Source organism: Xyrauchen texanus, chromosome 32 (assembly GCF_025860055.1).
Source record: "Xyrauchen texanus isolate HMW12.3.18 chromosome 32, RBS_HiC_50CHRs, whole genome shotgun sequence".
Taxonomy (NCBI): Eukaryota; Metazoa; Chordata; class Actinopteri; order Cypriniformes; family Catostomidae; genus Xyrauchen; species Xyrauchen texanus.
In genome coordinates, this window is record NC_068307.1 from 12,713,941 (window position 1) to 12,727,128 (window position 13,188).

General features: G+C 36.8%; 1 protein-coding gene across 3 annotated transcripts in view; it reads left to right on the plus strand.

The window, feature by feature from the left end:
* LOC127625649 (death-inducer obliterator 1-like) overlaps positions 1–13,188 on the plus strand; it is a 31,635-nt gene that overhangs the window by 2,352 nt on the left and 16,095 nt on the right. For 2 of the 3 annotated variants that reach the window (XM_052100951.1, XM_052100954.1), the window contains exons 2-7: positions 1,719–1,785; positions 4,864–4,975; positions 5,393–6,266; positions 9,613–9,973; positions 11,535–11,744; positions 12,083–12,293. In XM_052100951.1, the coding sequence (XP_051956911.1) occupies positions 4,894–4,975; positions 5,393–6,266; positions 9,613–9,973; positions 11,535–11,744; positions 12,083–12,293 (1,738 nt within the window). In that variant the 5' untranslated portion in view covers positions 1,719–1,785; positions 4,864–4,893. The remainder of the gene's footprint in view (positions 1–1,718; positions 1,786–4,863; positions 4,976–5,392; positions 6,267–9,612; positions 9,974–11,534; positions 11,745–12,082; positions 12,294–13,188) is intronic. The other variant, XM_052100953.1, reaches the window with a different exon arrangement.

The following is a 13,188-nucleotide window of genomic DNA, read 5'->3' on the forward strand; positions in this document are numbered from 1 at the left end:
CTATAGTGTGAGCATTCCGTATGCGTCTGCAGATGTTTGCTTCAAACTCCTGCGGAAATATCATTGAGGATTTTGATAGTGAACACAAAGCACTTTGGTTTTACTTTTTACAATATGGTAATGGCTAATAGTCTTGGTCATTGTGGGTTCATACGCGCAGTGTTAATGACACCATCTTCAAATGGTTAAAGGTATTCCTTTATGCGAAATAAGGGCTTGTGGGTTTAATTGAAGAGCATACAAATAACATGTGCAAGTTAAGAATTTAGGACAGAAATATTTTACTATTGCATACATTAATATAATAAAATAAAATATAATTTAACAGCTATTCAGTTTGTCTGGGTTCTGTAAACAACAATGTCAATTTAAAATTGGCTATGATTAAAAAAAGAGAAAAAATGTGATATTTAAAATATTATGTTTCATGTAATTCATATATTTTTAAAGTATTGATGAGTGTAGTTCTATTTGGTGTTTTGGCGTATTTCTGACTGGAAGTGGGGGTGGGACAGGTCGAACTGCTTGTCCCTTTAAAAAAAAAATGCCAATAGGTTTTAGTTTAGGCACAAACACACACAACCCGTTTCACCATTCCAGAGCCAATTACCGGTGAAACTGAGAACCAACCTCAATATCAGCTCGCTTTTCCACTGACTTGAGAACCGAAAGATGATTAACTATTAACATCAGTACATAACCCACCCACAAACGCACACAGCACATCGCTGTCTTTGCTTACGATGAGGGTGGAGCTGTTGTGCATGTCCAGTGCAGATTAATTAGAAACAAGCGAGTTAAATATAACAATATTTCCAAGTTATGAATCACAAAACACTAAATATAAAGAATAAAGAGCACATACTTGTGCTGTACATCCAATATGCCTATGAAAATGCCTGCAATAAAAGAATATGAATACCCCTTAAACCCCATACAGTATCATTCCTCAGTCACAAGGGCTTTTATGCCCCCATACTTGATATCTGTATGTAAAGAAATATGAAAATAATTTTAATGTAAAAAAATCAATATATATATGTCATTATGATTCAAAATGAACAGACCATCTTATAACATTCATATCCAGCTGCACTCAGTTGATAAACTCTATATATTTTTTTATTTTTATAAAATATTTTCATAGAAGATCCCTCAGACACCACTGCATTGGCTGTGTCTGGGCCCCCAATTCAGTTTAGTAAAGATTATTTAGACTTTTCAGGATTTTGTTTTCTCTTCTTTAAAAAAAAAAAAAAAATGTGGAATGTACATGTTTACCGAAAATTATCCCATTGTACCACCTAGCATTCAACCAGCAGTAATACCGGTGTTCATCGTTTTCCTGGAGTCCCCGAAAAAAGTAGCGTTTAGGAACCGGTGTCGAACTACATATCTGTATCGATATTTACATTTTTTTTAACGACATCCAGTCGTACAAGTAACATTCATTAATGAAAATAAATAGGTCCATTTTGATTTCATGCTGACTTTAAAGGAAATCATATCCCCTATCTTATTATATGATTCTAAGTAAAGCACACATAAACTTTAAGTATGACAATTAATCATACAAGTATTTATTTGACAAAACAAACAGCTTTATCTATCCATCTATTATCTATCATCTACCTACCTACCTGATAATATTGATGTAATCTGTTTCAATCCACACAAGTTTTGGTTACTAGTCTTACTGATTCATTTTTTGTTTTTAGAAAAGTATCTCTAATAGAAGAGTTTCAGTCTTCATTGTTGACAAGCGTGGAAGGTTGATACAAGCAGGTACAGCATTTCACTACTATTATTTTGAGACTGTTATTATTATATATGATTTTGAAACTGTTGTCTGGTGTTGTTGTTGAGGAGCTTTGACCTTGTAAATGTGACTAAATGTTACGACTCTATCTGCAGTGCAAAATGCATAATAGACAGAGCCTGAAATTTTTTTCTTACAGAGGGTTAATGCAGTGCAGGGTTGGCAGCCCCTCCCATTAAAAGCATTCATTGTAATATACTGCATTATTCTTACTTATTTTAGCTTTAAACAAGAGTCAACTTTTCATTATTAGAAGGATTTTGCTGATTGCTTTTTGTATAGAAACTACCACACATTTATTAACAACAGACAATACCCATTCTATATCCATAAATAAAAGTCTCATTAAAGATGAAACTGCTGTTTTCTTTGACTGGTATGGGTGGAGACTAGGGCAGGGTGATAAAACGATCTCTATATATTTATCAGAAAAAAAATCCTTGATATCGATGATAAACCTTTGAGTAATTTTCGATATTTAGTTTGTTCTACATTTAGGCAAGCAGGTGCATCGCTAAAAACGCAAGCAGTTCGGCAAAGTTATACACACAACTCGCTAACTGAATCGCAATCATGAAATCAGCTGGTTAGGAAGTGTTAGCTAGCTAGTGGCTACCTAGCTCTGCTGTCATGTAAACAAGTGATAATGCTAGGTAGCTGTTAGCAATCTGGCTAATATTGTTGTGTACTGAACAAGACAGCACTGACAACGCAATACAGCTATCGACTGAACACAACAGCAACTCCGACATCAACACCATTGCTGTTTATTTATGTACTATTTAGTTAAACGTGTTGTCATGATCCATTGCCCATCCATTGTCACGTCTGCAAATGTTTTGAGATTAGCAAGAAAGTCTTTCTGTGGACAAAATGACTTTTAGGCTACAGCAATTATGTCATTTACAGGTCACGTAGTTGATGTGTCGGTGGACATTGTCGGAAAGTTAATGAATGACAATGGGGGAGAGTCAAACATCCACTGAAGATGAAATTGTGGCAAAAGGGGTCACACACTTTATGTAGGATTAAATATTAAATTGTATACTTGAAGACAAGCAAGTTATGTTTAAGGTCTAACAAACATGTGGAATGCATTTCCTTCCCAATTAGTGGTATCATATCATGATAAATATCGATATCAAGTGATATTAAATATTTTTTTTTTGACAACATCGATATCAAGTGATATTAAATATTTTTTTTTTTTTACAACAATGTTGCCATATCGCCCAGCCCTAGTGGAGACTCAAAATGTTGCTTGTAGATTGTGGAGGTTCTAGAGAACTTATTTAAATTTTTGCATATAAATCTTGTCTGTGTTCATGCATTTCTACATGAAGTATTTGTAGAGAGTAAAGATTATAGTCTTTAAAACATTTTCAGGTACAATATCTTAAAACGCAAGGTAGCTTTTAATCAAGCATGCTACATCTTGTGCTCATATTTCTTCTTTATTTACCAGTATTGATACCAAGATCGAGGAAACCGGTGTCAAGGGTGGTTCAAAACAAAAGATGACCTGTCTCAAATCAGAACTGTACAAACACATAATGGCACTGTACATTTTTACAGCCGCAAAGATGATGCATGATAAATCAGGGATGGGCATTTTTGAGTAATTTTGTAGTTGAGTACTCTTAACCCACAATAAGCGTGTACCCAATTACCTGTAAATGAAAATGCACGTTAAAAACAACGCGTTTGACATGTAGGTGAAATTTATCATTTGTTTTATTCACAAACGTTTACAAGAACATTTTCAAAATAAGATAATTTCAACAATCTATGTTTTTCTTTTAGGAAAAAATGAATAATGTTTATTAATAAAAATGAAAAAAATTAAAATAAATAACAGCTAAATATTTGCTCAACCGGAGCTTACATAGAAACCAATACTGATGGCATGAGGTTAACACCGCTATAAACTATGAGTCTACATAAAGGCTTTCACATTTTTATCATTTCACATGTTATTATTCAGAAAAACAAGTGGTGGGAGTTTGCTTTTTATAAAATGTGCTCTGCTCGTGTTCATAGATTTCATGTAAACGCACACATCTGATCAGCTTCTGAGTTGGATTGGCATTTTCTTTCCAAAATCTAATCAGTGTCTGTTGGTTTGCATGACTCCAACAAGAACCAAATATAAATAGTTCAATAAGAATCAAAATATTTTTGTATAGTATTATCTTTTTAATAAGTATTGTCTTGTACTATAACTTGGCTTTGCTTTAGAAGCACAGATACCATAATATCATCTCTCATCCACCACCTCGACAACACGTCCTCAGTGGACTCATTTGTAACTGCAATGTTTGGTGAGAGATTCTGAGGCAAAATACAGTGCAATTCACCATTGTCACGGCAGGAAAATGTGGAAAGGAAAATTAATTAATTTGTGATACTCGCGTAGTGATTGTAATATTCGAGTATCTGGTGCAGAACTAGTACTCAATTATTCGTGCTCATCCCTAAATTAAACCAAATTATAGCAGGATATGTAATACAGTGACTTCAACGATTAATGCTTAACCTTAAAATTGAATAACAGGTAATTTAGTCATCAGTCTTCCAATTATTAGTGAATCAGGGAAGGACCTTGTTAGCGTCCAAATTCCTCTTCAATATACGGATTCATGTGGCAGTGCAGTCTTGAACTTGTGCAGAGAAAAGATGAGAAATAGTTTCCAGTGTTATCGGTGGAAACTTCTGTACTGATCATACTCTTTAAACCGTTTATATTGTCTTTTTGGATGACTTTATGGACACTAGCATGGGTACAAAAGGTTTGAGATCTCCAAACATTTCTGTTGAATAATACTCTAGGATATTCCTATATTTAAACATCTGAAGCATGTTAATTCCTTTTTATATACCTCATCCGCATATCAATTCATTACATACATAGCAACATCCTAAGCAGAATAGGCTCCATTTAGAAACACATGCACCACCCAGCTGAGAAGACTAAAGACTTATAGCTTCTAGTAATATTTGGGAGCTTGGATCTCCATTAAAACTCTCTTCTTTCTTAATTGTAGATATTCTGTTTCAAAAGTAGTCTCTCTGCTATGGAGGAGAGTGTGAGCCCTGAGCTGGCTCAAGCCCCAGAGCCTGAGTCCAGCCAGGATCCAGTGGATACCAGCTCACAAGGTACCCACGGCCCACTCCACCACATGGACTCCTGTACAAGAGAGCCGTGGGATTCACTGGAGTCAGAATGCCTGAAGGGTTTTAAATTGGGAATTACTGAAATGGGATGAAATCACTTAAGGGGCATTCTGTATATGCACTGGGACATATTAAAAAACAAAAAGCTTTGATTAATAATCTTGTTAGAATTTGGTGTCGCAGGTGTCACAATGCCAGTTAAATTTGCTTACCCTTGTTTTGACTCATTTCACTTGCACTTTCGTTGATTTATATGTCAACTTAAATACATGAATTACAGTTTGATCCATTTTAATCATAATAAAATGTTGCATGCTCATAATTAAGGGCTTACATTTTAGTGCAGTATTATCTTATATTTTAGAGTCAAACTATATTTTTGCTACATCTCGCACACAGAATCTGTCTTAGAAGTCGTCAAAGATCAAAAAGACCCAGATTATGTTGTTGAAGATAAAATAGAGGACCCTGAAAAATCCAAGCCCTCTCGTGAGTTTAAGAAGACTTGGGGCTTTCGTCGGACTACCATAGCTAAGAGGGAATTCCCAGGAGAGATGGTAGCAGAGTCCCCAGAGGGCAAAAGTGCCCCAGTGCGTCGCAGCGGTAGGCAGGCTAAGCGCACAGATAAACTGGAAGAGTTTCTGGTCACTGTGAAGCGTGGAAGAGGAACGGGAAGAAGGAGTTGTCCTTCACGGTTTGAGGGAGGGGATCCTCCATCTCAGACCCCAACTGATGCCGAAACGGCCTCCGAAGCCAGCTTTGATGGAAACGCAGAGGCCAAAACAGAGGAACAGAAAGTTACCTCTCCAGGAAAAAGGAAAAGGGGCCGAGGAAGGAGAGCGGTCAAGCGTAAAGCAGGCGGTGATTCAGACAGTGATGACGGCAGCTCTGAAAATGAAGAGGAAGCTGGATTTGAAGTAACCAAAGAGTCTCAAGAACATGTTGAGACTGGGGCCAGTGTTGAAGATGGAAAGGTTGAGGAATTAAAAGATGAAGAACAAGCAATTGATGTGAAGAAAGAGGATGATGGGGAGGAGGAGATGTGTAAGAAGAGCAATGAGAAGTCCCCAAACGAGTCAATAAGTAGACGACCTTCCAGAGCAATCAGTAAAGACAATAAAAGAGACACTAATCCCAAAGCTGAAGCAAAGATCTGCGAGGAGGATGATGATGATGAGTTGTCGTCGTCGTCGTCGTCGTCCAGTGAGTCCGACAGCGATGGCTATGACCCTAATGCACTATACTGCATCTGCAGGCAGAAGCACAACAAAAGGTATGTGTCTTAGGTGGCTGAAAGTGTAACTGACCGCTGATATTATTGATGCCGATACTGGAATTAAAGACAAAAATCTTAGCCGATAATATATTAACGTATTAAAATTGGTTCACACTGTGTTTTTAGCCACAGTTAGCATGTCATGTCGATTATTTTAAGATTGATGTTGGCTTGTTTTAATGGGTTTTATCTGCTGTAATCAACAATGTTTTTTTTATATTCTGTTTAAGTAACTCATTTTAATTTCTTTTCTATAGTTTGATAATTGAGTGAAACAAATATTTGGTGTATTATACTAGTTATTGTACACATGCCTGTCCAATCTGTTTGATGTTTTTATGGATTACCATTATGATTATCATATTTCCTAAATTATGAAACGGAAAACTTATCATTTGTAAGCCAATTAAAAAGTTGTAGTTAAGAGTTGGTCAGATTGCAGTCAGATCTATGGTTTTTTTTATTAAAAGTAGCTAGTAGTTTCAAAAAGTTCAATTACAAATGATCAGCCACAACAAATGATCAGCCCAGAAAGTCAATAGTCTTTTGTCAAAGTTGTTCCTTTAACCCTATTTTAATGTTACTGTATACTTACCAGGCACAACACAACAATGACAAGCAACAATCTGAGTTCAAACCAGCCCTGTCTGTAACAAGTGAAAAGTAGAGCTGTTAAAATCAACATGTAACTAATGTGATTAATTAAAAATGTTTAACGCATAAACTTTCCTTTAATGTGATTAACGTATTTACAAACTTTAACATTAGATACTGACATTTTATTTAGCACCGTGTGAGTTCTAAACACTGGTTGGAATAAAAGCAGAACATTTGCCATGTGTCCGGATCCAATTACACTGACATATGCACCAGAAGCACATAAAAATGCAATTCCATGTCATCGGACAAGTGATGGAGAAAGGTCCTCTTACAACACTAACATGGATGGGACTTGTGTCAAAAATTAAGTACTTTGCCTCCTTTGTAAGGTGGAATTTAATTACCACAGAAGAATGTCATGTCTTAGCTCTTACCAAAAGCCAAACACATGATGCATGGCACTGATGAGGGACTGCTGCTGCCAGCTAACTAGTTGGAGTTGAAGTTGTTGGCTGTGAACCCGATTTGAAGCATCAGCTATTGATTTTCCGGAATATTCGGATGAAGTATCATTACATGGGCACATTGTTTAATGTCAGCGCTAAATGTAGACTGATATATCGATTTTACAGATTAATTGATGAAAAATGTTTGTTCTCTGCCCCCTAATAATAGTTATTCGAGGTCTGAAAACATTGAATTTTTTTATCCCCTTTTCTCCCAATTTGGAATGCCCAATTTCCACTACTTAGTAGGTCCTCATGGTGGCGCGGTTACTTACCTGAGTCCGGGTAGCAGAGGACAAGTCTCAGTTGCCTCCGCTTCTGAAACGTCAATCCGCGCATCTTATCACGTGGCTCGTTGTGCATGACAACTCAGAGACTCTCAGCATGTGGAGGCTCATGCTACTCTCCACGATCCACGCACAATTTTACTCAAACACATACCTATAAATGGTAAATCCAGAGAAACTGATAATTTTGCAGTGGTCTTTGAATTTTTTACAGAGCTGTACAGATACTCTGATTAGCCACAACATTAAAACCACCTGCCTAATATTGTGTAGGTTCCCCTCTTGCTGCACCAACCCGCATCTCAGAATAGCATTCTGAGAAGCTGTTCTTCTCACTACAATTGTATCCGAGTTACCGTAGACGTTGTCAGTTCGAACCAGTATAGCCATTCTCTGTTGACCTCTCTAATCAACAAGGCATTTCCATCCACAGAACTGCTGCTCACTGGATGTTTTTTGTTTTTGGCTCCATTCTGAGTAAATTCTTTAGACTGTTGTGTGTGAAAATCCCAGGAGATCAGCAGTTACAGAAATACTCAAACCAGCCCGCCTGGCACCAACAATCATGCCATGTCCAAATCACTGTGATCACATTTATCCCCCATTCTGATGGTTTATGTGAACGTTAACTGATGCTCCTGACTCATATCTGCATGTTTTTATGCACTGCACTGCTACCACGCTTTTGGCTGATTAGATAAATGCATTGATGATTGTTGTGCCAGACGGGCTGGTTAAGCATTTGGGCTATTTTGAGATGCAGGTTGGCGCTGTTTTGGTGGCAAGAGGGGGACATACACTATATTAGGCAGGTGGTTTTAATGTTTTGATCGGTCTGTGTGTGTGTATGTGTGTAATATATATATATTACATATATGCATGCATATATATGTACATGCATGCATGCATATATATGTACATATGATGAATATAAAGGATATTAAAAGCTTAATTTGGTAAATACTTAGTGATGTATATAAATATAGCTAAATATAGAGTGTTGTAATGGAGCAAGAGTTCATTTCAAAATAAGTCCTATAATAAGTGTATTTTGGGCTTATTTGTCTGGTTATAAATTGGATTTTGGTCGCACAATAAACTGCATCTGGGATTTTATTAATTTTGGATGAATTTAGGTCTCTGCGCATCATTGTAAAGATATACTTAGAATTTTTTTTTTTACATTCAATAAATTGATTTTAATATCAGCTGATTAATTTGATATCTATCTTTTCCACCACCTTAGTTATCATTTAGTCAGTGTTAAAAGCAGAAAAAGACATTGGCCGTGTTTGGAATGGCATACTATCATACTACTCTTGCTTTTTCTGCAATTCATAGATATGACAAGCAGTATGGGTAGTATGTAATTCTGAACTTGGCCATTTTTCGCAGGGCTTTTCATGTCGAGTTCAAACTTTAAAGCAGAGCTTGAAGCTGGATAGCAAGTGTATAGCCACAGCCTGCCATCTGATTAATATAGTGGAGGATGAGGTTTTAAGAGATTTAATTCACATTGCAACGAATGGGGACTAATTCTTTAATTTAGTCAACCTTTCATATTTAATGTTACTTGAATTGGTGCTATTTTAGTGCATTTCTATCTTTATACTGTGGAAGGCTTTGTTTGGGAAATTGTTAATAAAGCAGTATTACATTTCATTGTGGTTTTCTTTCCTATGAAGGAATTACAAGCATTTTAACAGGAAAAGTGTGTGTGTGTGTGTGTGTGTGTGTGTGTGTCTATATATATATATATATATATATATATATATATATATATATATATGTTAGTCAGTTTTAATCCATTATTCAAAAAGTGAATGACAGCAATGTCCTTTGCTTGCTTTCTATATCTGTCAGCAGAGGATTTATCATATCAATAGGGGCTTTAATAATTGCTCGCATTATTTTTTGAGGGTGTTTGGTTTTTTAAATCTTTGTGCTTAGATTCATGATCTGCTGCGATCGTTGTGAGGAGTGGTTTCATGGCGACTGTGTTGGCATCACTGAGGCACGAGGCCGACTGATGGAGAGAAATGGAGAGGACTACGTTTGTCCTAAATGCAACACACAGAAGGGGCAGATTCCCAAGACCAGTGCATCCACTGCAGAAGCAGAGAATGGCAAACGGCTAGTAGCTGGCCCTCGTAAATCAGAGTGCAGTCCTGATGCTGGCAGCACATCAGCTACATCGAGCACTGCTATAGCTGCTACAGAGGAGAAAACTGCTGATGACCTGGGCATAAAGGGCAGGATCGAGAAGGCTACCAATCCAAGTGGGAAAAAGAAAATAAAGATTTTCCAGCCGGTATGTTGCTATATGAGCCATGAGTCTGCACCAGTAATATTTCATCGGTTTACAAAAACATTGACATTGTTTTGGTATGCTGTTTTTGATATGCTTTGTTTTACATGCACAGATTTTGACATCTCTCACAGTGTTTAATTGCAAGTGACATTCATTTTAAACTAGTTTAACTATGTTACAGTGTATAGTACAATCATGATTATCACAGCAGTTCTGACCACTAGAATTTTTACTAATTCGAAAATAATTATTAATTCTTCTGTCATAGAAATGTGTGAAACTTTTTAGTGCCTTTTAAGAAGCATGAAAAAACATGGGTTTCACATTTGAGTTGTTCTCAGTAATGGTGTACATTTATTATCTAAACAAAACATTACAATATTTCCATCTAACCTCGTCCTAATCAGACGCGATAAGATTCCAGCGACAAGCTATCTGCAATATTCATACACTAAAATGAGGATTATTAACAATAAAAGTTTGAGATAAGCGATCACAGACGGAACAGTGTTAATTGAACGCAAATATTTGTTTCACTGAAGCTCCGGAACGCTTTCTATGACAAGCCCCGAAGCGATAAATACACAATCACACACATACACAGGGCAAGGTTACTCACGATTGTTCATGTTCACGTGGTACTCCTGTTGTTATTTCTCCAATCTCCACATAACAGGGAAGCAGAGAGAAAGTTGGAGCAAGCAAGGTCTCCCCACTACCATTGAACGAACGTGTGTGTGTGTGTGTGTGGAGGTATATATATATATGTTTGTGAGAGCGAGAGAGAGAGAGAGAGAGGTGTGTGGTGTGACAGCTCTGGCTAAAGAGAACGAGACCTCGAGCACAATATTCGGTAGGAGTGTGACACCGTTCTCCAAAATGCACGTTTTTCTGAACCGGCTAATGAGATGTTGGATTTAATATCCTGCAATAAGAATTATTTTAGACCTATATGTCGAAGTCGCTGAAATCCAAACCATTCCAAAAATAGAAATTCTAGAAATAGCCCTATCTGGCGTCGTGTGTCGCTGCTGGTTAGTACAAAACATGGAAAAGATACCTTTAATTGCGTGTCGCTGCGTCGCGTCTGGTTAGGACACGGTTTAAAGCATCTTATAAATAAATTCATATAAATGTTGATCTCATGATTTGGTTTTTATGGGTGTTCTAATGCACATAATAAAGATAAATTATTTAAGGGTGGTCACCTCAACAATAAAACTGAATGGTGGCTGTAATTGAGACCCTATTAAAATGAATTGAAATCAACATTGTCAAGCCTATTAAAGGACTAATAATTGAAAATACATTTGTATAGTATTGGCTGTGTTTTGCCATTTCTATTTGCAACACATTTTGGTTATAGTGTCCACCTGCCCTTTAAAGCAAAATAAAAAAAAGAATCACTATGCAATATCATTGGTTTCACAGATGATTATGAGCTATTTATGAGAACAGCATACTAAGAACTGCACTCCACTATGCAATAGACATTGCGAACAGTGGTGTTCTTCTGCCTCAACCTAGTGGCCACAAAGGTTTGACATCCCCGAGTTTTCAGCAGGTGACTGCAGCCGAGGGGTCTTCTCTCCCAAAGTGCATCGGCCCTGGATGTGAGAATGACGCCCTCCCCGACACCGTCTACTGTGGGAATGACTGCATACTCCGACATGCCGCAGCTGCCATGAAGACCATTACCACTGATGGAAAAGATTCCAAACAGAAAGAAAGGGGCAAACCTAAAAAGAACACTAATAAATCGCTGCATAAGGTATTACAAATAAACAGAAATTATAGCCCTGTAAAATGTATTAGAGTTGAAATAGAACTTGTAAATACAGTTACTTTGCTCATTAGGCATAATTGCAGAGGTTGTTAATTAATGTGCAAGATACATCAGGTAAACCCATACATGTATTCATAATACAAAGTATTTTATAAATCTGAGGATTTTTAAATTTCTTAGTCTCTTTACATGCATTTAAAATAATTCCCACTGAGGTTTTGTTGCTAAGATGCTGGGGACTTTTCAAATAGTTTTAAATGTAAAAAAAAAAAAACTTTTTTTTTTCTTCTTAAACTTATGAAACCTTTTGTTCTTGTCTGTAGAGGGGTTCTGGCCCTAAAAGGAGATCCTCTAACCAAGCTGACACTAAGGAATCAAAGTCTGAGACAGATGAGGATGACGATGATGAAGACAAACACGCTGAGGAGCAACCGCCTCCGCCAGCCATGTCATCCTGGTCCAGTGACCATAATTACATTGCAGTAACTCCAGAAAAGACTACACCCATATCAGCATCTGTGTTAAACAAAGCGTGTATGTATCTCTCTGAGGGTTTTCTACACTTTATTGTTTACCTGTTGAACTGTCAAGAACAGCAGAGGCAAATTGTTGTAGCCTAGCTGATGAGATTACAGATCTGCAAATCCTGCACATTTTCTGTGTAAATTGGACCGAAATAATTGAAATTAAATGCCTTTAAAGGGATATTTGCACTGGAAAATATTAGCACAGCTATAATTATGAAAGGTTCTAAGTTGGACATCCTACGCTACATTTTTAAATATTTTGTCACTGCAAGATGTAACTGTTTTGAAAGTGCCTGCATCAGGTAATTGCCAAGCTATTCAAAGCTCCAGAACAGGTAAGCTTATAAAATAAAATGGTAAGTATTTGATCTAAAATGCATAAAGACTGTATTTTACAGTCTATACAAAGTAACTTATTCTAAAGTAAAAATATATAATCTTGGAGCGCAAATTGTAGTGCCTTGCCATGATGTACATTTGTAATGCTTTCTGGCCAAGGTGTATATATTATGTCTGTCAGCATGTGATTGAAATTCTTAGTGTATGGAATACTATTACCATCTCCAATCCCTTTCTTCATTGGGGACATTAACTTCATGCAAAAAGATGTACTGATCGCACACCTGAACAGGTAGGTTTTTATGTTTTTCACCAGCGCTCCCTGACTAAGAAAGATAATGTCTGATCACTTGGACATTTGACTTTGGTGCTACATTTTCATTACACAAACCACTTTTCATTTAATATTCATGTGACTTGCATGCACTGCATTTATAAATCTGCAGTGGAGAATTCAAGTGGCATTCAAAATAAAGTATAATTGCAGATAATACTGATGGCCCTGTGCTTCACTTGTGAGAGAAGTTTATTTATTAGATTATAACATTGGATGGCATGGCCTC